At 48.0% G+C, this 26,128-nt stretch overlaps 1 protein-coding gene across 5 annotated transcripts in view; it reads left to right on the forward strand.

Moving 5' to 3' along the window:
• WSCD2 (WSC domain containing 2) overlaps nt 1-26,128 on the forward strand; it is a 103,571-nt gene that overhangs the window by 43,263 nt on the left and 34,180 nt on the right. For 4 of the 5 annotated variants that reach the window (XM_028165971.2, XM_007180068.3, XM_007180066.3 and 1 more), the window contains exons 2-3: nt 14,759-15,706; nt 25,758-25,872. In XM_028165971.2, coding sequence (XP_028021772.2) covers nt 15,328-15,706; nt 25,758-25,872 — 494 coding nt within the window. In that variant the 5' untranslated portion in view covers nt 14,759-15,327. The remainder of the gene's footprint in view (nt 1-14,758; nt 15,707-25,757; nt 25,873-26,128) is intronic. The other variant, XM_007180067.3, reaches the window with a different exon arrangement.

A 26,128-nucleotide genomic window follows, 5' to 3' on the forward strand; every position in this document is an offset into this window, starting at 1 on the left:
TAAAGCATCCTCCTTCAGCCTGCCCTCTCCCATCAGCTGCTTCCAGCCAGATAATCAGCCCTCCCCACGTTTAATAGAATCCAGGCCGCTGAAGCAAATGTAAAAACAAAACCCTGTGCAAATGTGTTTTTTTGTAAACCCAGCAGGGGGTGGCGGATGCCTGCGGAGAAAGTACCCTGTGGCTGGTACTTCTCAGAGCAAAAATAACCCTGAATGTGTTCCTGTTCTCAGAGCAGAGCAGACAATGAGAGGAGAGTCACGGCGGGAACTCAGGTGCTCATGGGAGCTGTCCCCGCCCTGGCTGAGCCATCCCTTCCCTCCAGGTGAGCATCCCAGGAGCCTGGGATGAGAAGTGAGCAGGTGTTGATTCTCTTGGAAGCATCCCTTCCCTTCGGGGCTCAGCCAGCATTGCAGGAAAAAGCACAGTGGGTTGGGATATTTTTTTTTTAACGTTTCTTACTGAGTATCATTTGCCTACAGTAAAATTTCACCCATTGTAGTTTATAGCTCTGTGAGTTTGTAACAAATACATTCAACCATGTAACAACCACCAGAATCAAGATATACAACAGTTCCATCACCCTCAAAAATTCCTCTGTGGCCCTTTGTAGTCAATCCCTCCCCTGATCCTAGCCCCTGGCAACCACCAATCTGTTTTCCCTTGGCCTTTTCTAGAATGTCATGTAAATGAACCATATAGCCCTTTGAGTCTGGCTTCTTGCACTCAGCATAATGCCTGGGAGATTCATCAGTGCTGTCGCAAATATCTATCAATAGTTTTTCCCTTTTATGGCTGAGTAGTACTCCCTTGTATAGATGCACCAGACTGGAGTCGTGGGGAGAATCCTGGGATCCTGTGGACCAGAACAAAGTTCTTTTGAGATGAGGAAAGAGACATTTTCCCCCAGAGATGATGCATTTGTGAAGTTTGTGCAGGATAAACTCTCCCCATGGATGGATCTGCTGGTTCAGGCCAGGCCCGTGCAGCAAACCTTGGCTTGGCAGATGGCCGGCACTCAGTGAATGTTTGTTGAATGAATGAGTGAGTGAGTGAATTGTAATTAGCACTGCCAGGGGGAGAGGGAACAATAAGTAGGAACCAGAAGAAAATTTAAGGTAGTTTTTGTTTTTGTGGGGTTTTTTTGTTTGTTTTGTTTGTTTTTGTTTTTTCTTAAAGCTCAGTTTTCTTCTTGATGCACAATGTGTACATACTTCTCCTGAGCTTTTTTTTTTTTTAATTTTTATTTATTTATTTATGGCTGTGCTGGGTCTTCGTTTCTTGAGCAAGGGCTTTCTCTAGTTGCGGCAAGCGGGGGCCACTCTTCATCGCGGTGCGCAGGCCTCTCACTATCACGGTCTCTCTTGTTGCGGAGCACAGGCTCCAGACGCGCAGGCTCAGTAGTTGTGGCTCGCGGGCCTAGTTGCTCCGCGGCATGTGGGATCTTCCCAGACCAGGGCTCGAACCCATGTCCCCTGCATTGGCAGGCAGATTCTCAACCACTGCGCCACCAGGGAAGCCCCTGTTTTTGTGTTTTACAAAGGAGAAACTGAAGGCACAGAGAGGGTAATCCACTTGCCCTGGGCCACACAGTCATAGAATGAGCTTGAAAGATGGGGCAGGAAGAGGAAAGGAAGGGAGAGACCAGGCTTGCATCTCCACCCGGTGCCCTGCACGGGGCTAGGAATTTCAGTCACGAGCCTCCTTCCACTTTCACAACTACCCCAAACCAGCTACCTACTTTGCAGGGCCCACTACAGAATGAAAATGCCCCTTGTCCAAAAATAATTACGGAATTCAAGACAGTGACAGAAGACAATTAAAACCAAGTGCAGAGCCCTGTGGGACCACACAGGTCACACGCCCTTGAAAATGACCCTGCAACAATTTCATTTATAGATGAGGAAACCCCAGCTCGGAGAGGCTGCACATCTCACCCAGGACGCCCAGCCTGTCTGCAGGGGTATCCAGATTCAAACCCACAGACCTTAGTGATCACCTCGTCCACCCCTTCACTGAACTAGCCTTGCTGGTGAGCCCCATGGACTGAGCCTCCGAGCACCCTGACTTTCCATCCAGCACTCTGGGCCGGGAAGAGGGGAGCTTCCCTCCCCCCAGGGCCCTGGCTGCTGAAGCCTCCAGCGTCAAGCCAGCTCGCCCGCCTCCCTCTTCCTCCTGGAATGAGGAAGGTCGGTAATGAGACAGACCTTCCTCTCTCCCACCCTGGCAGATTTATTCCTGGGGGTGTGTGGGTGGATGTGTGTTTGTGGTGGGGGGTGGGTATTCTAAATTTAAAGACATCATGACAGCAGCGACCTATTAATGTTGGGGCTGGGGAGGCCTCTCTTGTAGAAGAATCAGAAATAAGTTGAGAGATAAGGTGCCTCCTCCAATTCCAACTTCTGCCCCAGGCCCACCCCGCCTGGCTCTGTGCCCGCCAGCCCTCCGGAATGGGGTAAAAGCAGTCAGGCACTGACTGGCACCAGATGCCTGTGGGCGACCTTGAGAAGTGGCGTGTTCCTGCCCATTTCACACCTCAGGAGAAGGGAGGCTCAGAGAAGGGACGTGCCCTCCCAAGGTCTTGACTTATAAAGTGACAGAGCTGAACTACTAACATATTCCAGAACCCATGTGCCTTCAGCCGTGCTGTAGCTGCCTGGGTTGATTCAAAAATGAAGTTAACGATAATTGTGATTATCGTCAAGCGCGCCTGACCCCGAGCTAAGCATTTTACATGCGTTACTTGAACTAACCCTCTAAACAACCCATGCAGTGGGTACTGTCATCCTCATCCCATTTTATGAGTGAGGAACCTGCAGCTTAGAAAAGGTAAGTGGCTTCCTCACGTTCTCAGTGCTAGTAAGTGATGAAGCCAATTCCAGCCCAAGTCTAACGGACATCAAAGTGCACACGCGCTCTCTATCTCTTTCTCTAAACCCCAGCCGATTGTGAAAAAAGAAAATGCAGATAAGCCAAGTGAAAAAAAACCACAAACTACTCCTACACCTACCCTGCAAGAGGTAACATCTTTATGTACATTGGTGAGTTTCCATCCAGCTGTTTTTCTCTGCTGAAGGGGAGGCTTTTGCTCCCAGCACATGACCCTTGGTGTTCTGTAATTGCTGAGCAATTTAGAGATGACAGGAAATATATAATTCATGGGCTCATCTTTCATCCTGGTCGCTGGAAGGCAGCGAGGCATGGCTGCTTCCCAGGGAGAGTTTCAACCTTGACATGGGAGGAGATGGGATCTTAGGGGCTTAGAACACAATTTCAGAATCAGAGAACCTGCCAACGTTGAAACTGACCCTGGAATCCCAGCATAGAATGCTAGAAGTCGGGGCTCCTAGTATGGAAACTTCTAATAGAATCTTTTGAAAAAGCACGAGGATAAAATCTAGAATTGAGCTTTAGAATTGGAGACTACAACTTTGAAAAGCTGGAGTCAGATGGGTCCCAGAGTGGTGTTCTGGTCCACTCTTCTGTTTATTCACAAGAGCAAGATCTAGAACAATGTCTAGGGACATTTTGCATTGTGATAACTGGGGGGGGGGGTGGTGGAGTTGTGGGAGGACAACACTGGCATCTAATGAATGGAGGCCAGGGATGCTGCTTTAACATCCTACAGTATACAGGATGGCCTCCCACACCCCTGCCAGCAAGGAATTATCCAATATTCAGAATAGTCGAGTTGAGGTTGAGGAACTCTGGCCTAGACTTTTTTTTTTTTAATAAATTTTACAGTTTATTTATTTATTTATGGCTGTGTTGGGTCTTCGTTTCTGTGCGAGGGCTTTCTCTTGTTGCGGTGAGTGGGGGCCACTCTTCATCGCGGTGCGCGGGCCTCTCACTATCGCGGCCTCTCTTGTTGCGGAGCACAGGCTCCAGACGCGCAGGCTCAGTAGTTGTGGCTCACGGGCCTAGTTGCTCCGCGGCATGTGGGATCTTCCCAGACCAGGGCTCGAACCCGTGTCCCCTGCATTGGCAGGCAGATTCTCAACCACTGCGCCACCAGGGAAGCCCTGGCCTAGACTTTTGAAGACATGTGCTGGCTTATGCTTTTGACAATCCCAGGAGCTAAGAAACTATGTTTGGTCAAAGCGAGAAGCTTCAGCTTCTTGTTTTCCCTGCAACATTAAACATGTTTCTTGGGCAAGTCACAGAGCACCCTCTGTGTCTCATCTGTGAAGTGGGCTGAAGGATTCCTGCCACGTGCTATAAATGGGGATGGACCAGTAGGGATGGGTACGTATGCATATGTGCTGTGAGGGACGTGGGGGATGCACATGTTCACACATGCGTGTCTCGGTTGGCACATGCACCTGTGTGGTCGTGTGCCCCCTCCGTGATGTCCAGATGGTGAGCCAAGAGGCTGCCATGTTGGTCAATTTCTGGCAGTGGTTGCCCGCGTGGGATGGGACATCTTTCTGTTGGATGCCAGAACTCCTTGGGCCACGGAAGGACATGGTGAAGATACCCCAGGGGTCTGGGGACCGCTATGCCTTCTAGAAGGGGTTCACTTCCCTCATTCCCAGCTGAGGAGCCCCAAGAAGGGTGCCAGCTCACCGAGCAGACTCCCTGGAGAAAGGCCCCTGGACGTGAGGGCTTCCGAATCAAACCACTCACCCTGCAGAGGTCAGAGGAGGGCACTGTTGCAGGAGGTTATGATTAACATCCTGGAGTCGGACAGGCCTGGGTCTGAGTCTCACTCTGCCGCTCCCCAGCTCTGCCTTCTGGTGAGTTGGCTGACCTTCCCTACCTCGACTGCCTCATCTGTACAGTGAGAATAAAACCAACCTACCGAGCAGAGTCACTGGGGACAGTCAATGACACAGTTTAGATGGAAGGGCCTGGCACATAGTAGGTGTGCAATAAATAGTGGTTCATCCACTTTCCTTCCTTCCCAGGTAAGGTGCCAAGGCTTAAGGTCTGGGTCTGGGTGAGTCACTGGATGTCTGTGGGGAGTCCCTCCACCTTACCCTTTAAGCCTCAGTTTCCCCATCTGTCAATAAAGAAGCTGGCCTGGGGATTGTGAAGGCTCCTCCCTCCAGCTCTGATGGGCTCTGAGCCTACCTGTTAGTCCTGCTCTGAGTCAGTTGCAGGGGGCCGGTGACCCCTCCAAGGGCACTGGGTGCTCCATGCTGGAAGAGAACTTGAACCCATACAAGTGGGCTATGGGCAGAGACCCCTCCCCCAGCACACATATACACACACATACACACCTACACACTGGCTTAGACAGAAAGACTAGGCTTGCTTGATTGGAGGGTGGGGACAGTGGTTCTTGCTGGCGAAACCCCTGGTGGAAAATTCCTCTCTGGGAAGAGTTGCTAATGAGAGCTGTCACTATTCCTAAATTAGAGCTTAAACCTCCATGGCCAGCATGGAGCCTGCAAGCGGCAAGTCACCCATCGTGGTAGGGTGGGAGGTGATGGGGGCTGTCAGGGAGAGGCATGGGCACTGGGAAGAAACCTGGAACCAACTCAGCCCTGGCCTGGCTGTGTGACCCTGGGCAACTCTTTCAGCCTCTCTGAGCCACAGAGGCATGGCCGTAGCCCACTGGGGCAGGGAGGGTCCTTAGGGGACTCCTCCTCCACCCTCCACGTTGTATACCAGAAGAAACAGGTGTGGGTCACACTGCAGTTCAGAAACAGTCCTGAGCAGAATCCATGGCCCCTGCAGGATGGGGTCCTGCTCCCCAGCCCCTACTCTCTCCACTCTGACCCCGCCCCTGATTCAGCTTCCTGGGATGTTTGGGGCCCTTTCCCACCTTGCAGTCTGCATTGTGTCTTCTCGGCCTGCAAGAGTCTTGCCCCAGATCTTCCCATGGCTGTCTCTCATTTTTCAGGTCTCGGCTCAAATGCCTTCTTCTCAGTAGGTCCTTCTGTGACCACTCTACCCAAAGTAGCTCTTCCCTACTATTCTCTCTCAAATGATTTTTATGGACCTACAGGGAGAAATGCACTTTACATTAGGACCCAGTATACACGCACACAACTAAAGCAAAAGGTTCACAAAATCATACTCCTTACTGCACGTGAGCCAGTAATAATTCACTCTGTTCATTCCGTTCCATCCCATTCCTTCCCCTCCCTCCTTCCTTCTTCTCTGTTCTCTGCCACCCCCTGTAGGTCTGCCCCTGTGGGTAAACATTCTGCCCGGAACCAGCATTGTCATCCATTATCTCCCCCAGACAATTAGCAGCCTATTAAGAACCTCTATGCAAATGTGCACTAACTGACCCACAAGACAGCATCTCCTGGGGGAGAAGGAGGACTCCAGATGGCTTAATGATAGGGATTTAGGGCCTTTCTTTAGAAGTCCCTGTTGGGGAGGAAAGTGATCTGGGCTCAGAGAAGGGCTGCCAGCTGCCTGACAGGGAAGACCAGTGGATTGGGTGACCCTTTCATCAAACCTCTGGACAAGGGGAACTGTCATTTTACCATGACCTTTATCCCCTGCCCCACCCCTGTTCCTTCCTGCAACTCTTTCCCTTCTCCCCAGCTCAGAGTTTAGATGGCTCACTGACATCTACTCCAATGGGTCCATGCCTTTTCAAGTATATAATTGCCTCCCCTTTTTAAAAGTTGACTTTACTTTTTAGAGCAGTTTTACGTTCACAGCAAAACTGATCACCAAGTACAGAAATTTCCTGCAAATCCTGCTGCCCCCCACCACAGACAGCCTCCCCTGCTATCAGCGTCCCCCAGCAGAGGGGACATTTGTTACAATTGATGAACCTACACTGACACATCATTATCACACAAAGTTGATAGTTTACATTAGGGTTCATTCTGGGTCGTGTACATTCTATAGATTTTGACAAATATATAATATGTACCTACCATTGTAGTATCATTTAGAAGAGTTTCCCGACCCTAAAAATCATCTGTGCTCCACCCATTCATCCCTCCCCTCCTAACTCCCGGCAACCACTGATCTTTTTGCTGTCTCCATAGTTTTGCCTTTTCCAGAATGTCATATATTTGGAATCACACAGCATGTAGCCTCTTCAGATTGGCTTCTTTCACTTAGGAATATGCATTGAAGTTTCCTTCATGTATTTTCATGGCTTGATAGCTCATTTCCTTCTAAAACTGAATAATATTCCATTGTCTGGATATACCACAGTTTATCCATTCACCTACTGAAGGACATCTTGGTTGCTTGCAGGTTTTGTCAATTATGAGTAAAGCTGCTATAAACAGCTGTGTGCAGATTTCTGTGTGGGCATAAGTTTTCGACTCCTTTGGATAAATACCAAGGAGCATGATTGCTGGATCATCTGGTTAGACGATGTCTAGTTTTTGTGTAGTGCACCTTTGAGGACTAACTGTAGTTAACTCTTATTGAGTCCCCTTGGTTAAGAGTGCAGGTTCTGGAGCCAGATTGCCTGGGTTTGAACTCTGCTCCAGCATTCCTAGCTGTGTGACCTTGCACAGATGACTTAACCTCTCTGAACCTCAGTTTTCTCATCTGCAAAATGAGGCTAACCAATGAGACCTTTCGTATAGGATTGTTCTAAGGATTAAACAAGCTAATATGTAGAACAGTGCCTGTCACATAGTAGGTGCTCAATAAATATTAGCACATGCTCTTAGGGTGCTATGTATTTTAAACACATTAGCTCATTTAACCCTTATACATTCCCAATGAGGCAGAGTAGATTGGTCCTGTTTTACAAGCGAGGAAACTGAGTCTCAGAGAGGCCACTTGCTGAAGATCACACAGCCACCATGTGGCTGAGGCAGGTTCAAGCCAGAAACGTCTGACACTAGATCTGACCTCTTTCCATGTTTCTCCCTATGGCTCAGCCTGATTCCCTGTAACAAGTGATGATGGCCATAAAGTTTGCCCATGGAGCAAGAGGCACTGAAGTCATTACCCAGGGAAACAAAATTTTAATATTTATTTATAATGGGCACCATATGTTCCCTCTGATTTTTTAATTTAATTACATCATGGCAGATGGCTGGATGTTAAAGGACTTTAAGCTAATGGCACTTTGCCTTCTCATTTATTTTCTCGAGTTTTGGGAAAGACAGATGAAAATGGGCATGGATGGTGAGCTGTGAGTGCTGGGCAGTGGCGGGTGAGTCTCTGCCCTGGAAACCAAGGGAAGGGAGCATAGGGGTTCTGGAGACTCTTCCTGGGAGATGGGTGGGGATGCAGGAGGCAACACGTCCTGTGATCAGGAGCCCGGAGCAAGGTTCCCCCTGTGTGCACACACAAATATGTGGAATCTTGGATGAAAGCAATCCCCTTTTTTTGACCCAGGAAGTAAGTCTATATGTACAGAAGTGCCCATTGCAGCTTCGCACAGAGTGGCCAAAAACTGGAGAAAAGAACACAATATGTCCATCCTGGGCACGATGGGCTCATTACACTATAGCGCACCCATGAGTGGGAGGATGTGTCCTGGAGGGGGTTCACACACCAGGTAGGGGTGCAAAATTCTTCCCCAGGGTTAGTTGGGGTAATAAAATTCTGGATTCCTAAAGACCGTGAGTGAAAGCCACAAGACTGACAATTATAATGGTATTTCTCAGACTATTTCATTACCTCTTTCACTGGCCAAGTGACTGGTCCAGGAGCAAGAAGGATGAGAAGGAACTTTGATTTAAAGGAGTGAGGGGTTCATTTACCTGGAGAAGAAGTGTTTGAGGGATGTCTCCAAGCTCAGGAAGCTTCCTTCCTTTGAGGCTGGGATTCAACTGAGAGATGCAGAGTGTAAGAGAAAGGGCTAGCTGTCCTGGTGGTCTGCTCCATGAGTGCCGTTACATCATGACGTTGAGACTTAGTTCTGCACTTGAATTCATGCCCCACTTCTTGCTATCTGTATGTGTGGGCAAGTAACTAACTATCTCTGTAAGAGGCTCTAATCGTGCCTACACTTCACATTCATGCGAGGACCAGTATGCCTCTGAATTGCCTCCAGAATCTGGCATTGGAATGATCTACCTGCAATAGCACGAGGTTTTGCATAGCACGACTTATTACAAGGAAGGAAAACTGAAATATTTTACACATCTAATGAAAGATGGATAAATCAAGGATATATCCAAGATATATTCCAAGTAATGGATTGCATGAGTAAGTAGTTTATTTAGGTGAAGAGCACATTAACCCCTTTCCTTCCCTGAGTGGGTAAGGAAGACAGGGAAGGGAAAACACCAAATACAGTGTGGTGCTGTCAACTCAGTTACCACTGAGGGTGACTGAGGCTGGGGAAACTCAAGGAGCCTGTGCAAACACAGCCTCAGAGTTATTCTATGAGTGGGGTGAGGGAGCTGGGGCATTTATACACCAACTCCCATCAGTCATTCATTGAGGCTGCTTCCAAGTGGCATTTGGAAGTCAACTCTATAGGTAGGGCACATACAGCATCTATTACAGATCTACCAGACTGGCAGAAGTGAAAAAGGGTGACAACATTAAGTGCGGACAGGATTTGTAGCCATAGGCGTGCTCATATACTACTGGGGGGAGTTGTCACTACAGCCGCTTTAGAAAACAAATCAGCATTTCGTGGGGTAGTCATAAGATGCTCTCACAGTAGGACCCAGCAATTTCACTCCTAGGTATACACAAACCCTACATTAATTCTTGTACACATGTATCAGGAGACAAGGATGCAAGTGTTTGCAGCAACCAGGGAGGGAATTCCGTTCTGCCCAAGCCATGTGAGCTGAGCATTAATGATGAGGAAGCCCTGTGAAGGAAAATGGGATCCTTATACCAGGAAAAAAGGGGCACTGGGAGGCAAAACCACATATATTCTCTACAAATCATAATAAGAGGTAACACTTGGGTGACACTTGTACATATTAATTCAATTTAATATTTAGTCCTCACACCAACACTATGACATGAGTACTATTATTTCCCTCATTTTATGGATGGGGAAAGTAAGGTTAATAACCACCTCAAAGGGTTCTAGTGAGGATCAAGTGGTACAATGGAAATAAGATACTCAGCACAGTGCCTGGCACATAGTAAATGCTTAACAAATACCAGTGATTTCTGATATTGTTATTATTTGGCCTGGGCTCTCAGTTTCTTGGAGAAAAACTGAAGAAACTGAACTGTCACAAACCTGGTTTCTCAGCAGCTATTTCTTGGCAAGTTTGGATGGTCAGGGGGTCAGCTGGTGCCTGGGCTTATGCCCTCCAGTCAAATTCAAGGAGTTGTGGAGGGAGAGCCGGCCCCTGCCCAGCCTCCTGGGCTTCTAGCCAGACTTACCTGCTCCCCAGAATCTACGGCCCCTCCCAGGGAGGGAACCACAGGGCAGGCTGCACCTCCTGGTCTCCCTTCCCACAGGGCAGCTCTGCCCTGTCCATCACTCTCTTGGCAGCTCAGCACCCGAGGTTCATTCTGGTGCTAAAAATAGGCTGTGTTTAGACACTCCAGGGCTCCGGCTGGAAACACGAGCTACAGTAACCAAAGACTGTCATGCCCGCAAAAGGGGACCTCTCAGCCTCACCCTCGTGGCAGCTCACATCCACCACTTTCAACAGATGGGGAAACTGAGGCTCAGAGGGCGGTTTCATGTAAAACACAGAGAGATGAAGCAATGACAGCCAGCTTTTAGCGAGCGTCAACTCCGCCCCTGTGGTTTATCTCCTCAAGTCCTCCCTAAACCCCGGGAGGGAGATTCTATGGGCCACACTCTGCAGAGAGAAATGGGCAGCTCAGAGAGGTGAAGACACCTTCCCGACTCGCACACCCATAGGTTACGGGAGAGGATGTTAATGTGATTCTGGCTTCCAGCATGTAATGAACAAACAGAAACTGAGAGGTGAAGGGGCTTGCTGGAGGCCAAGCCATGCCCCCTGCCCAGGGTTGGACAGACACAAGCTGTGGAGTACGGGGTACCATCACACCTGCCTTGCAGGTTGCCAGGAGGGAGGAGTTTGTGAGAAGATGTTTGTAAAACCTCTAAACACAGTGGTCAGCCTATGGTAGGTTTTCAACCAATGGCAGTCAGCTTCATTCCCCAGTTCTGTCTGGACAGACAGAGGCAAAGAGAGATTGAGAGAGACTTGGAGAGAGAGAGAGGGAGAGACAGGAGAGAAAGGATGATGGATGGGCATGAGAGACAGAGAAGGTTTCCTGGGGGAAGTGGGACTGTGGCTCAGCGGGGGGCCCTGCACCCCAGGACCACGCAGAGCTGCCTCCACAGAGCCCTGAATTTACGGCTCCCTTAGGCTGTCATGCGGGGCGTTTGGCACATGACACAGACCCATTGGTGTAGGTTTAAGCCCCAGGGAGAGGTCAGTCCTCTGAGTCTTCTCACTCATTTTCTGCACTAGTGTTTCTTGGGGACCTACTGTGTGCCAGAGGCTGGGGCTGACACTGTGAGAGCACAGGTCGGGTCCCATTTACATGGGGCTCGGATTCCAAGGTGTTCTCCGTCCAGGTGACGCCCCCACCTCCTGGCACTGGCAGGATGGTGTGGGTGGCTCAAGTCAGAACCCCCCTTCCCCCGCTCGCTCCTCCCACCACTGCTGCCTCAGTCTCTTTCTGTTCCCTGCCAGCTTCTAATGAGCTCATTATCCTCTTAAAACCCATTTGGCACCCACTTAGAGGAAAGACGTGTTGAAATATAAAAGAATGAGAAGGGAACAACAAAAAAGAACTACACCCAGAAATATCCTCGGAGAGACAAAAAGCCGCAGGGAACAGAACAGCTGAAATCTTTGCTGTCTTCATGCTCGCAGCAAATGTGCTGCTGTAGCAAGTGGCTCTGATGGCAGCTCACATGTGCTCACGAGAGGGGCAGTGGCTGGAGGCTTTTCTTGAGCACCTACTATGTGCCAGGCAGTCTTCCTACAATTTTTAATGCAAGCCTGCCAGCAATATTTGCGGGGCAGGGGTGGTGTCAAGCTTCTTATTGTCCACTCCCCAGGAAAGGAGCCTCAGTCAGTGAGAAGAGATGTCTTGCCCCAATCACATAGGTGGCGGGCAGAAGAGACAGGGTTTGACCCCAGGTCGGTCTGCCTCCAGAGGCCATGCTCTTGCTTGCCTGTCTCTGGAAGGGCTGGTGTCCCCTGCCCATTCCCTTGAGGGCTGCTGGCCTTTTTTCATCCTGTCCCAGCTGCAGAAATCTCTGCCATGTGTGTGATCTACATGAAATGCCGTGGGGCACAACTCACTGCCTGGAGGCTTTCTAGCTGATAAGAGACTGGTGAAACTTCAGTTAGAGCACAGTCCAGACGTCTGAGCTTGGCATTCAAGGCTCCCCATGGTCTGACCCCACCCAGCGCTTCCCTGCATTCTCACCATGCCCTAAGCTCCTTGGCTGCCTCCACCCCAGTGCCCCGCCGGCTGTGTGTGCTGTTCCTCCTCCCTAAGGTGTCCTTCTGCTGTTCCTTCACACAGGAAGCTGACTCCCCTTGCAAGGCCTGCCAGCTTAAAGACCCCTCCTGGGAGAAGCCCTTCAGGGCAGCTACAGACCCTCACTTCTCTGGGCTCCTGCATTCCAGGGCTTCTTACCCCGGGGTCCAGAAACCCCTTGACATTGTAAGCCAAAATCTAGGAGCTTATGTGCAAGGGCTCTTTTCTGGGCATATGTCCATAGTTTTCGCCATATTCTCAAAGGGATATAAGTCCAGAATAGGCGTGTGGTTAGGAATACAAGCTGTGAAATCAGATGGGCCTCGGTTCACAATCCAGCTGCCACTTCACAGCTGTGCGGCCCTGGACAAGTTGCTTAATAATTCTGAGCCTCATTCCTCGCCTCTGTAAAATAGATACAGATCTCTCTCATTGAATTGTTATGAGAATTAAATCAGAGTATGTAAGCATTTAGAGCAGTATCTGGCACATAATAAGTGCTTGGTAAACATTAGCTATTAATATTAATTGCTGCTCTATATCATATATACATCTACTATGGGATTTATCATTGTCTATGTAGTATAGTGATTTAGTATAGTGATTGTTTAAATTGCTGGCTCCCTCAGTAGACTCTGAATTCTCTGAAAGCAGCAACTCTGAATTATTTATTTCTGCATTCCAAGCACACATACAGTAGGCAAGCAACACATGTTGTTAAATGAATGGAAGAATGGGTGGATGAATGGATGGGTGGAGAGTTGGATGGATGAATGGGCTGCTACAGTTCAGATGAATGGATAGATGGATGGATGGACGATGGATGGATGGGTGGATGGATTAATGAATAGATTAATGATGAATGGATGGAGGGGTAGGTGAATTGATGGATAGATTAAAGAATGGATGATGGATGGGTGAATAGATTGTGACTTGACGGATGGGTAGGTGGACTGCTGGATAGATTAAAGGATGATGGATGGATGGATGGATGGATGAACAGTTTGACCCCGCAAGAGCATGGATTTGGGGCTGTTTTGTTCATTTAATTATTCCAAGTGCCTGCAACAGTAGCTGGTGCATGTAGGTGCTCAGTACTTAATTCCTGAATTAATAGGATGGCATATGGAGGGACACTGGACTCTACCTTGAACCACAGTTAAACTCCCATGCTGCTGTCTGGATTGGTAGGGGCTGTTACCATTCAAATCACCCATTGGCTGACAGCTGAATTCTTTGCACTGGCCAAGATTGTCATGAGGCCCCCTGCTGGTGGTAAAATGAAACAACATAGGCCAAGTGGAGTCTTCTATTTTCTAAATTAGATTCTATTTTCCTCCTGGCTGATGATTCTGAATGTTTACTCATAAAGCCGTGGTTCTCAAACCTTTGTGCTCATTACCATCACCTGAGGGCACCTTGTTACACCTGTAGGTGTCCTCTTCAACCAGAGATTCTGGTTGGAGAGGTCAGGAAACTTCATGTTTAACCAGGCTGCCAAGTGATTCTGAATCAGATGCTCCTCAGACCACACTCTGAGAGACCCTCAAAGGATGAGCCACTGCTGGTCATTGGGAGGCAGTGGAGATGGGCTGCTGCTTCGGGGGCTGTCTCTGGATTCCCAAGTGATGCCCAGACCATCACTTGCAGAAAGAGCGTCAAAAAGGCAGGGGTTCAGAGCTGCGGTTTTGTGTTTGGACCATCCTGGGTTCAAATCCCACCGCCACCACTCACCAGTTGTGTGTCCTCAGTTTCCTCATCTGTAAAATGGGAAATAGTTACTTCCCACAGGAACATGGGGAAGAATTATTAATACACATAGAAGGCTTGGCACAAAGCAGGGCATACCAGAGACACTCAATATATACTGAATGAATGCGTATGTTGCTAAATAATTCTGCTTTCCTTCCTTCTTTTCTTCCTTGGATAGAAGAGAGGGGCTATGGATTTGATCTCTCCCATTACCATGTGAGCCCTGTGAGGGATGGGACTGTGTCTCTCTGGTTTACAGCTTTATTTCCAGCACCTAGGACAGTGCCTGCTACACAGCAGGTGCTCGCTAAACATTTGTTGGAAAACAAAAAATGAATGAATTTGATCTGGTTCAGTACCAGCCAGGTCCAGCAGACAGTTCAGCAAGTACCTAGGAAGTACTTTTTGGCCTTGAAGTAACCCACGAATCAGTGTATATTTGACAAATATGCAGACGTGTGGGGCATAAGAACCTGTGCTTGTCCAAAATAAAGCTTGCCCTCAAATGAGGACCCAGTAGGATTCGCTTCTACCCAGCACTGCTGGGTGCTTTGAGCCACTGGTTTCCTCCCCTCTCTGACTCTGCATCCCCCCTTGAGAATGTTCAAGAACGCTTCGAGTTCTGGCCTCTATGAGGAGATTTCTTATGCCTGTACCTGTGCTGTTTTGCAGGTGACAGCCCTGAGCCGGAATGCTTAACCGGATGAAAGCCCGCTAGCTTCTGTTTCTGCCAGGTGGACACGCTGAGCTTGGTCCCCAGCTGGGGAAGAGGCCAGACATGGCCCTCAGTGAAATAATCCAGCCCCTATAGGCCTGAGCAACTGAGAAAGGGCAAGAAGCGAACTCCAGCTGCTGGTGAACCCTCACAAAATCCTCCTCCGATTGCTATTTTCAAAGTTCTTTGGGAACTCTGAGGCAAAGAACAAGATGTAGGAAAATGGGACCAACTCCTGCGTGTCCCGAGCCTCAAAACCCCTTTCATGGCCCAAAGAAGCTCACCTTGACTCCGGGAGGGCTGGTGAATTCTGTCCTCTATTCTCTTGGCTTCAGCCAAGCATTGGACTTGCCCTCCCACTCTGATCTTGGCAGTCACCTTCGCAGACGGATTAAGACTGAAGACCCCCAGGGGCTCCATCCCTAAGGGAAGCTTGAGAAGCAGAGCCCTGCCTCCATTCCCTCCCTGGATCACACCCCCCAGCCCCCAGCGGAGCCGAAACGATCCAGTCCGGAATGATCCCGCTATGGCCAAGCTCTGGTTCAAATTCCAGCGGTACTTCCGCAGGAAACCTGTACGTTTCTTTACCTTCCTGGTGCTCTACCTGACAGCTGGGAGCCTCGTCTTCCTTCACTCTGGTTTTGTGGGTCAGCCTGCTGTCTCCCAGAACCAGGCCAACCCCGCTGCAGGGGCCCCAGCGGAGGGCGCTGAGCTGCCCTTTTTGGGTGACTTAAATCTGGGCAGAGCCTTCCGGGATACAGGTGAAACCTCGAGCATCGCCCGCAGGTATGGACCCTGGTTCAAGGGCAAGGACGGGAATGAGAGAGCCAAGCTGGGGGACTACGGGGGAGCCTGGAGCCGGGCCCTCAAGGGGAGGGTCATCCGGGAGAAGGAGGAGGAGCGAGGTAAGAGGGGTGAGCATCTGGGCTTGGAAGGTGGCTGAGGAGAAGGGAAGGGGGATGATGATAATAATATAATAACAGCTGCCAGTGTTCAGTGTTTAACAGGAACCAGTCATCATACATGCAAGAGGTTTCACAGAGGAGAAAATTGAAGCTCAGAGACATTAAGTAGCTTGCTCAAGGTCACACAGCTTGTAAGCAGCCAAGCTTAGATTTGAACCCTGAATCTGTCAGAGTCCAAAGTCTGACCCTCCCCTGCAGCCTTTTTTAGCCCTTGTTACATACACTTGAAAATCAAAACACCTAGCATCTATTGAGCACTTACTAAGGGCTAAGTACTTTTCTAAGCACTTGACATGCGTTGAATTATCACCACAACTCTATGTGATAGGTGCTATTATTCCCATTTTAAAGGTGAGGAAACTGAGGCACCGAGAGCCCAAGTTTACACAGCTAGCTAGTGGCAGAGCTTCTGCTCCACTGCATTGCCTCTCAGTTCACTTTGCTGGATCTCTCAGTGATGGCACTTGGGGAACCTCATGGCCCTGGGCATATTTCGTTGTGTTTTCTTAGCCTGTCACAGTCAAAAAGGGCTTTTCTTCCTAAGTGCATTACCTCATTTGATTTTCACTACACTCCACGGACTTAAACAAGGAATATGAACTTATGCCCAGTTAACAGACGTGGAAACAGGCTTGAAGAAGGGAAGACACTTCTCCAGGGCCACATAACTGGTAAGTGGTAAGTTCAAATCAGACCCGTCTGGCCTGGATGCTGGCTCTATGACTACCTCCCAGAGTCAGCCAATGTCTGCCCATCTAACCCACATTCTGGGGAGGACCCCACAACCCCTGCAGTTCATGAGATTAACACGAATGGATGTTTCCAGAATCTGGGACAGATGGTTTGGGAGGATCTACGACCAATCAGGACAGAAGGAAAACCTCCCTAGCCCTTGTGTTCCCTGCCACGTGTCACGCTTCTGCTGTGATTCAACCTATGAAAAACCCCTTCTCCCACTGCAGAAGGAAGCAGGACTAATGGAGGGGACTCATCCCGGGGAGCACATTTCCCTGCTTCAGTCCCACCCTGCACCTGGCTCAGGAGCATCCAGAAGACCCTACCGTCTCACCCTCAGGAATTTCCTAGAATTGTGCCTCTTCGAAAACTTCACAGGGAGGTGAAGGGGATTGTGGGAGGTGGCAGAATGGATTGGAGGACTTGGATTCATAGTCCAGCTCCACTCCAACCAGCCGTGTGGTCCAGGCAAGTGGCTTTACCTTCTCATGCCTCAGTCTTTTCATCTGTAAAATGGGAATAATGACCCCCTCCCTGCCAGGTTTCTCCTGAGAGTTCAATGAGACATGGTTATGGAAACACCTAGCACAATGCCTGCACATTAGGGGTGATCAGGAAATTCTTGTGAATCTTCCTGGGTAAGGGACCCCGCCTTGTAGGCACAGTTGAGGTGTGAGGTGCTACAATGATGGAGAAATCATGATGTGGCTTCCCTCTCTACCTTCTCCAATCAGTAAGCTTCGTCTCACCCCAGCCACTCCAAACTCCTCCTGCTACTTTGCAAACCCCAAAGTTTGCCACAAGCCTGCGCCTTAGGATATGCTCCCATCATACTTAGGATAAATTCCAGAGTCCCCACCATGGCCCACCAATCCAGCCTCATGTTATAACATTTCCCACCCCTCCTCACCACACATTCCTCCCCATTATCCTTCTTGCTGTTCATTGAACACACCAAGTCTTATCCTACCTAGGAATCTTTGTATAGATAGTCCTGTCCATCTGGGATGTTCTTCCCCATATCTTTGCATGGCTCCCTTCCTCCCTTCCTCCTGGACCTCAGTCAAACCTTGCCACCCTGTAGAGGTCTTCCTGGACTGTCCTAAAGTAGCCCCACTTTGTGCCTGGTCAGGACCAGATTCCCCAGCTCTATTTTTGTCGCAGTACTTATCACTATCTGAAAGTATCTCATTTTTACTTGCTTTCTGGTTTATAGTCTGTCTCTACTACTAGACCGTCAGCTCCGAGAAGGCAGGGATAGTGCCTGTCCTGGTCACCTCATTCTATCAGCACCTGGGACAGCACCAGGAACAAAGATGGCGCTCAGTACCTACTGGTTGAATGAATGAGTGACTGGATGGACAGATGAATGAATGACCAGCCCTCTGCCTGGAGTGTCTCCACAGGCTTAGCTCTACTCTTCCTCCAGATCTCAGCTTAGCTCACCTCCAAGAAATTGTCCCTGACCGCCCCCCACCCCAGGCTCGATCGAATGTTCCTCCTCTGTACTCCCTGTCATGGCCCTTATGTGAATGGTAATTGCCTGTGTTTATCGAGGTCCTTTGGTAGAATATGATTCCCTAGTGGCACAGTTGATTTATCCAATGACAATAACAACATCCCCCCATTTGTTATGAGAATGAAATACCACTGCCACTATTACGAGTAATTATTACCATTTCTTGAGCACCTGCTTCACGCCAGTCACTGCCCCATTTGCTTTTCATGTGTTATTTGAATGGAATGATATGCGTAAAATGCTTATTACACCTCCCGGTTTATAATAATAGGTCACTTAATAGTTGCTGCTGTTAGTAGTAGAAGTAATAGCTAAACATCTATCAAATGGTCATCATTGGCTAGACCATGTTATAAGTGCTTCATTGCCTTATGTAGTTATCACAACAACTCAAAAAGTTAGAGACTATTATCCTATTTTACAAATGGGAAAATTTTAAACTCAGGGAGAAGTCACTTACCCCAGGTTACGCAGGTAGTGAGTGGAAGAACTGAGGTTTGAAACAAGGTCCATTTAATTCCAAAGCTTGTGAGCCTTCTTCTCTAACACGCCATCCCCCCTGCCTCTGGAAATCTTATGTATTTTATAAAATATAAAGAGAGAAGGAAGAGAAAATAAGAAAGAAGCCTGGACCCCAGAGCTCTCAGCAGGCAGCTTTGGAATCAGATGGTCTTATTAAGAAAACACAAATTCAGACTGTCCTTGATTAACTTATTCAGAGTTCAGCAAGGAAAGACAACATATTAGATTAACGCTAATAAAAACGAGATGCTTCTTTGACCTGATGCTAAACACATTTGGCTTTTCTCTGAAGCTGGCAAGGGCTCTGCTTGATGCAGTGATGCAAGACAAGCTGTAAAGGATTCGGAGCCCATCACGGCACAGGAGGTGAGGGTGGAGCTGCTCCCAGGCTGGGCTGGGGCTGGGCAGGAAGTCTGACTTCCTGGGTGGAGCTGGCACCTACAGTGTGCCAGTCACCTTGCTAGGCTTGCGAAATCCTGTGCTCTGAGCAGCCAAATGAGGGTTCAAATCCCAGTTCTGCAGCCTGCTGGCTGTGCACCTTTGGGCAGGTCACTTCACCTCTCTGAGCCTCAGTTTCCTTTGGGAGATAAAAAGTACTTAACATCAGATGACTGATGTGATGATTATTATATAAGATAAATCAATAGCATGCTCTCTAAATGCCAGGCACTGTTCTAAACCCTTTGCATCTATTACCTCATGTAATCTTCGTAGCAACTCAATTAAGTAGACACTGTTATTAACTCCCCCATACAGGGAAGAAACTGAGGCACAGAGAGGCTAGGTAACCTGCCCAAGGTTATCCAGCTGGAGGAGCAGGTATACCAATATTTGAACCCAGGTGGTTTGAATCTTACACCTGAACCTTAACCACTACATCGTCTCACTTCTCAACACACAGAAAGTACTCAGCACAGAGTCTGGCACACAGTAAGCAGTTAGCATGTGCCGGCTATTATTATTAATACTGTAATTCTGTAGGAGAAAACAGAGGTGATTTGACTTACCTTAGGTGACCCAGTTGTTGGGACCAGAGTCAGGAGCCAAATCCAGTTTGATTTCAAAGTCTGTGCTGTTTCTGTTTCCCCCAGATTACAGAGCGGGTGGGCTGGGTGTAAAGAAGGACACGGGGATATTTAGTCAGCACTTTTGGAAGGGACAGCAGGGCACCCACTCCCCATCTCCTCCAGCTGAGGATGCAATCTCTGCAGATTATGGAGGGTCTGCTCTGTGTCGGAGACTGTGTGCTCATACTCAGCCTCACATCAGGTAGGAAGTATTAAACTCTTTTCACGCATTAAGAAACAGAGGCTCAGAGAGAGTAAATGACTTGCCCCCCATGTCACACAGCTGCTAAGAGGCAGAGCAGACTCCAACCCGATTCTGTCTGAATCCAAGGCTCTTATTCTTAACCACTGAGCTATAGAATCCCCAACTGCAATCATTCATTCATTCCATATTTACTGCATGTCTGTATGCCCCGCCCTATGCTGGGAGCTGGAGACACAAGAATGATTCAAGCACAGTTTTTTTTTTTCCTCTGAGGAATATTCACACCCTCCTGGGGGAAGACAGGCAAGTAAAAGATAAATTATGTTTTCAAAAATAACTTTTTTCTGGATTATCAAAATAGAAAAATTAGAATACATAGCAAAAAAGAGATGAAAAAAAAAATAGCCCAGAGTCCCACCATCCAGCAACAGTCCCAGTCAACACTGTTGGTGTATCACCTTTACCTTCCTGTCTTTTTCCTTTATGCGTGTATTTCTAAAGAACAGAATGTTGTATATATAGCATCATATCCTGCTTTCCCCTACTATAGCACTTTTTAATTTTGTTAGAAGTTCTTCCCCAATGGGCCTAAATTATTTCTAATTTGAAAAAATAATGGACAATACTTGGAAAATTGTTTCAGAAAAGTGTTAAGGTGGGGTAAGCCAGGGGACTCTGGGATCCCAAAGGAGGGATCCCGTTCGGTCATGGGGCTGTATCATGGCTGCCTTCCTGGGGGAGGTGATAGTTGAGCTGAGCCTGCAAGATCCATGGGCCTTGACCAAAGTGAAAGATGCATCCCTTCTACCCCAGGGAAGCCTAGATATGAGCAGGAAATTCTATTCCCTGTGCAAGGAAATCCAGACAGCACTGGAGTGATCCTCTTGAAGGACAACTTTCCAAGATGGCGGAGAATCCCCAGCAGGAATATACAGTTTCTCTTCTCCATGAAGAGATCAATCTTACAATCAATCTTAAAATTACCCCTGTATTAGAGTCTGAGGGCTGCGATAGCAAAATACCATGAACTGAGTGTCTTGAAACAACAGAAATGTATTACCTTGAAGTTCTGGAGGCCAGAAGTCCAAAATCAAGATGGGCTCTCAGCAACAAGAGAGGCCGTGAAAGTGAGAGGCCCACGCACTGCGATGAAGAGTGGCCCCCGCTTGCCACAACTAGAGAAAGCCCTCGCACAGAAACGAAGACCCAACACAGCCAAAAATAATAAATAAATAAATTTAAAGCAAGCCCATATTTCCTTTAAAAAAAAAAAAAAAAAAAAAAGATGGGCTCTCAAAGGCTCTAAGAGGAAATCTGTTCCAAGCCTTTCTCCCAGCTTCTGGCATCAGCAGGCGCCCTTGGCATTCCTTGCAGCTGTATAACGCCAGTCATTGCCTCTGTTTTCACATGGCCTTCTCCTTGTGTCTCTGCGTCTTCAGAGATCCACTTTCTTACAGGGACACCATTCACATTGGATTGGGACCCACCTACTCCAGTATCACCTCATAGCTAATTACATCGCCAATGACCTTATTTCCAAATAAGGTCACATTCTGAGGTACTGGGCTTAGGACTTCAACCTATCTTTTTTTTTTTTTTTTTTTTTTTTTGATGAGGGGCACAATTCAACCCATAGCTATTCCCACTTTTCAGGCAGGAGCTTGAGTAATACTGCAAGGCTACTGCAGTGTCAGGATTAGAACCCAGATCTGGTGCCTCCTGTCTGTGAATCTACTCACAGACAGTAAATAAGAGGAATACAGATTAGCATATGTGTAGCTATCTTTTTAACAAATTACTTTCATTGAAGAGAACAAAATTTCTTGAAAAGGAAGATGAATGGAAGCAAAAGAAAAAAAAAGGAAAGGAAAGGGGAAAAAACACAGTCAGGAGAGCTCCTTTCCAGATGCCTGTGCTCTCCTGGGCTCACCCCTCATGGTTTCTGTGCTTGAGCTAAATAGGCAGGCTGGGACAGGACTTTGCCATTTCAGCAATATTTAGATGGCTGCAGAGATAAACTGATAGATTATGTGAACTCGGCCATTAATTCACCCTCGAGTGACCTGTGATATTTTTGTCCCTGTGTTGCATACTCGATCTCCCCCTCATCTCTGGGAGATTCTGCCACCACAGCAGAACTTGAGGCGGGGCCTTTGGAAAACGGCAGAAGTGGGTTGGACACTACCCCTGCTGATGAGCTCATTGCTAGCAGGGTGATAGAGCTCCAGGGACAGGGTCACCGGTTGCGTTGGCCACAGCCTGCACTGAAGGGTCAGCGGGGAAAGAGTCACCAGCACTTGCCCAGGACAGGGAGGAAACAGACTCAATATCCATTTCCTGACCCAAAGAGCTCAGCCCGTCCATCGGGTCACAGTATGTAACACGCCCATGCTTCTCCGGAGCATCAGTGAAGGTACCATGTATCTCTTTTCTCCTCCTGTTGACAGATGAAGAAATGGAAGGTCATCTGTTCACCCAACAAGTCCTTGAGCACCTGTTATGTAGGACATCTCAGCCTGATGCCTGGCCTGTGGGAGGGTTAGGGAAGGGGTGGTACAACATTTAAAAGCCCAGGCTTAGGGGCAGTTGGACCTATGGTCAAATCTCAACTCTTCTCCCTAAAAGACCCTCCCTCTCCCATCATCCCTCCAGGAAGGCCTCTCTTGGAGCATGGAGAAGCCCGTCTCCCAAGCCGAGACTGAATGTGGTACATGGGGAAAAGCAGCCTAGACATGGATGTAGTCTAGACTCTCCAAGCTGGGTGGACTCAAGCAACTTAACTTGACAATCAGCATATTAATCAGTGCACCTTTGGTGGCAAGGGACAAAAACCCATCTTGAATCAGCTTAAGCTAAAGAAGAAAATGTATTGTGTCTTGTCACCAAACTACCGAAGGGGCTAGATTTTCAAATGAATGATTTGTGCCCTTCTCTTCCTAACTCTCATCTCTGCTCGCCTCTGACTTAGCTTGGTTCTTCTCCTATACAGACTGACTTTGATGCCAGGGATTGTGGCTGTCGGTAGCTCTGGGCTTAGAGAATGCCAGTGTCATAACCCAAGGGAAACAGATTTCTTTCTCCCAGCTTTAATCTATAAAAATCCAAAGAATGGGTCATGTGCCCTTCCCTGTAGCCATCAATCACTGGCTGGTGGCAGGTGCAATATGATTGGCTCTTTCAAGGTCAGTGTCTCCTCATGGTCAGGGCAGCTAAGATCTGTTAACAGAAAAATAGGAAGAGGGGGTGCTTTGAAGGCACGAACAGTACCATTACAGTCCACCCCTTCACCCCGTAGAGGACATGTGTGTGTACATACACTCTCACTCCTATTAATTTGATTATAAAAATCTCATCTGACACAATCCACTATCCCATATATGGCCAAATGCACCTACCCTCACCCTAAGGTGAGACCACCCATGGTCATAGTACATCCAACTCCAAGCCCGGCATTTCCGGGTCACGAGTGTTACTCTCCATCAGGACTCAGTGTGGCGCCTTGTGATCCTGAAGTCTGTGGGCCAAATGGAAGTGAAGCCTCCCCAAATGTAAAATGGCTGGAGGACAGATCTGGGCTTAAATTTTAAGTGAGACACTTCCAAGCTGTAGTAACATAGGCAGACTACATAGTTGCGAATTCTACTTAAAAACGGGTAACATGGAGTAACATGGGTGGTTACCAGTCAGAACATATACCATATGCCAAAACAAAGATTTGCGTCTAAGACAGAGAGATATAATAGTCATTAGGATCAGCCTCTTCACCTACAAAATGGGTTAATAAGGGTGTGAGGACTGAATTTTTAAAAATAAGGCATGACACTTAGTAAAGTAGATAGCACATAGTAGATACTCAATACATATTCTCTCCTCTCTCTCTCTCTCTCTCTCTCACACACACACACACACACACAGAGCTTTTGATCTGATGACAATGACCTCATGCTGACAAAATAAAACAACCATTTCCCCCCTTCCCCTCTCCCTCCCTCTCCTTCCTCCTTTTCTTTCTCCTCCTGCCCATCCTTGGACACTGTGTCCTCTAGCGAACTATTGAGCTAAAGTTGGTGTGAAGCTCTCAGCACCATGGCCCGTGGAAGTTCTCACTCCCAGCCCAGATGTAAATAGCATCCATGCCCCAGGGCCGTGGTTCCTTCTGTGACACAGGAGGGACATGCATTGTTGAACAAGCACAGTGACAAGATGTAGGCTTTTCCAGAGCTGTCACCATCTGATGTGCCCACGCCAGGGAGGCAATGTTTCTTTTAAAGATGGACTGTTCTTAGTTGACCAAATCACCTCTGTCTTATGAAAGAAATTCAAGGTGATCAGGGATGAGACACATCTCCAGCGAGGCTGACAAATTCTGCACTTACCAGGGTGGTGTTGAGGGAAACAATTGCTCCATAATGAGCCTGTATCCTCTGCTAGACCCTGCTCTCCACCATGAGTGAGGGGGACAAGAAGCCCACAGTTTAAATAGACAGCAGCCCACCCATGAACGAGATCAAGTGGCATGTAATATTTCCCTCAATCGTTCCCTATGAGGGCCGTTTAATTCCAAGGGCTGGCTGGGTCCTCAGTCTAACCTTCAGTTATTTCCAAGTGCAAGGGTGGAAAGAGCACTGGTTTGGGGTCCCATAGATCTAGATTTAAATCTTTGTTCTACCATCAATTAGTTTCAGGTCTCAGACAGCTCACTTCACCTTTCTGGGCCTCTGTTCAATCATCTAAGAAAAGAATTTAAGCATGCCAAGGGTCATTGCACCTGGGTCATTGCAAAGATTCTCGGATTCAAAGAGAAACAAGCAGTAGTTCAGAACATGGGCTCTGCAGCCAGATTGCTTGGGTCCAAACCTAACTCCACAGGTATAAGCTGTGTTTCCTTGGGCAGGTGACTTAGCCTCTCTGGGCCTCAGCTTCCTCTTCTACATTGAGTGGGAATATTAATACTTACCTCATAGGGTCATTCTAAGGATTCACTGAGACAATATGTGTAAAGCACTTAGCAAAGTGCATGTCCAAATTAATAATAATGATTGTAAGAACATATGGGAAAAGACTTTATAAACTGTAAAGTACCATCTTTGTGTACTATCTACCAGGAAGTACAGGAACACGCGTACTACTTTAAGAAAACTAAGTGAATGGTTTATAATTGTATAGTTGTTTTACATTATTTAAAAATTTCCTTTTGGATGAAAGCATTCACCTTGGCCCACAAGATGGGAAAACTGTAAAGTACTTATACAGCACTGTGAATGGCTGGTTTTTTATTCCACTCACCTTAACTTTGTGCCTGTTATATTGAAGACACTGTGGTAGAGACGTTTATACAAATAAGTCCATTTTAACCTCATTGGGCTGATATTTTCATCCCCACAATGAAGAAAACTAGGCCTCAGAGAGGTTAACTGGCCTAAATGCACTAGATCAGCACTAGAATGTAACCGAAGTCCTATGACAACCTAGATCTTGAGATATCCCAGGCCAGTGTTCCTTCCAAGGGAAAACAACACCTTAAGCCACCTTGTAGAAATGATAACAGGCGGTCAACTTATCAAGCTCTTCAGAGCTGTCCTAATACAAGTCTCATCTGCTTGGTGCTTAGGGAATGATGTTGGCTTGGGTTACTGGGTGCCCAGTTGTCACCAGTAGAGCCCAGGGGCACGACCTTAACCCTGGCCTTGGAAAGGTCCCTCCCTCCTCTCTGTTGACCTCCAGGGCCCACAGCCTTACCCATGGGACACCACTGACCTTATAGATCATGTTCTGCCAATGCACATGAATTTCAGTCTCTCTTGTTTCTACTTTACCGCTCAGAGGTAGGAATTGGTACCAAAAGGTCAGCAAGGCCACATAGCCAGAAGCACACTGGTTACTCCTGAAACCCTTTCAGCTTTGTCCCCCCTGCCAAATCTGACTTTTCTCATCTCCCCAAAGCTAAGTACATCGGCTGCTACCTGGATGACACCCAGAGCCGGGCCCTTCGAGGCGTGTCCTTTTTCGACTACAAAAAGATGACCATCTTCCGTTGCCAGGACAACTGTGCAGAACGGTAGGGCCCCACCAGTGTCCCAGGCATTCAGACCCCTTCCTTCTCAGATTCCTACCTGTGGTGGTCTTTCTTTTTCCATGGGAGGGCATGATGGAGGATGAACATGTGGCTACAAGGAAAGGGTGATGCGTGTGCGTGTGCGTGTGTGTGTGTGTGTGTGTGTGTGTGTGCGTGCACATGCATACATGCATGCAGCTGAGCAGGGAGTTGGTCTATGGGCATTTGTGAGACTCTGCCTAGGAGTGAGTTTGCAGTG

The sequence above is a fragment of the Balaenoptera acutorostrata genome, chromosome 13 (assembly GCF_949987535.1).
Source record: "Balaenoptera acutorostrata chromosome 13, mBalAcu1.1, whole genome shotgun sequence".
Classification (NCBI taxonomy): domain Eukaryota; kingdom Metazoa; phylum Chordata; class Mammalia; order Artiodactyla; family Balaenopteridae; genus Balaenoptera; species Balaenoptera acutorostrata.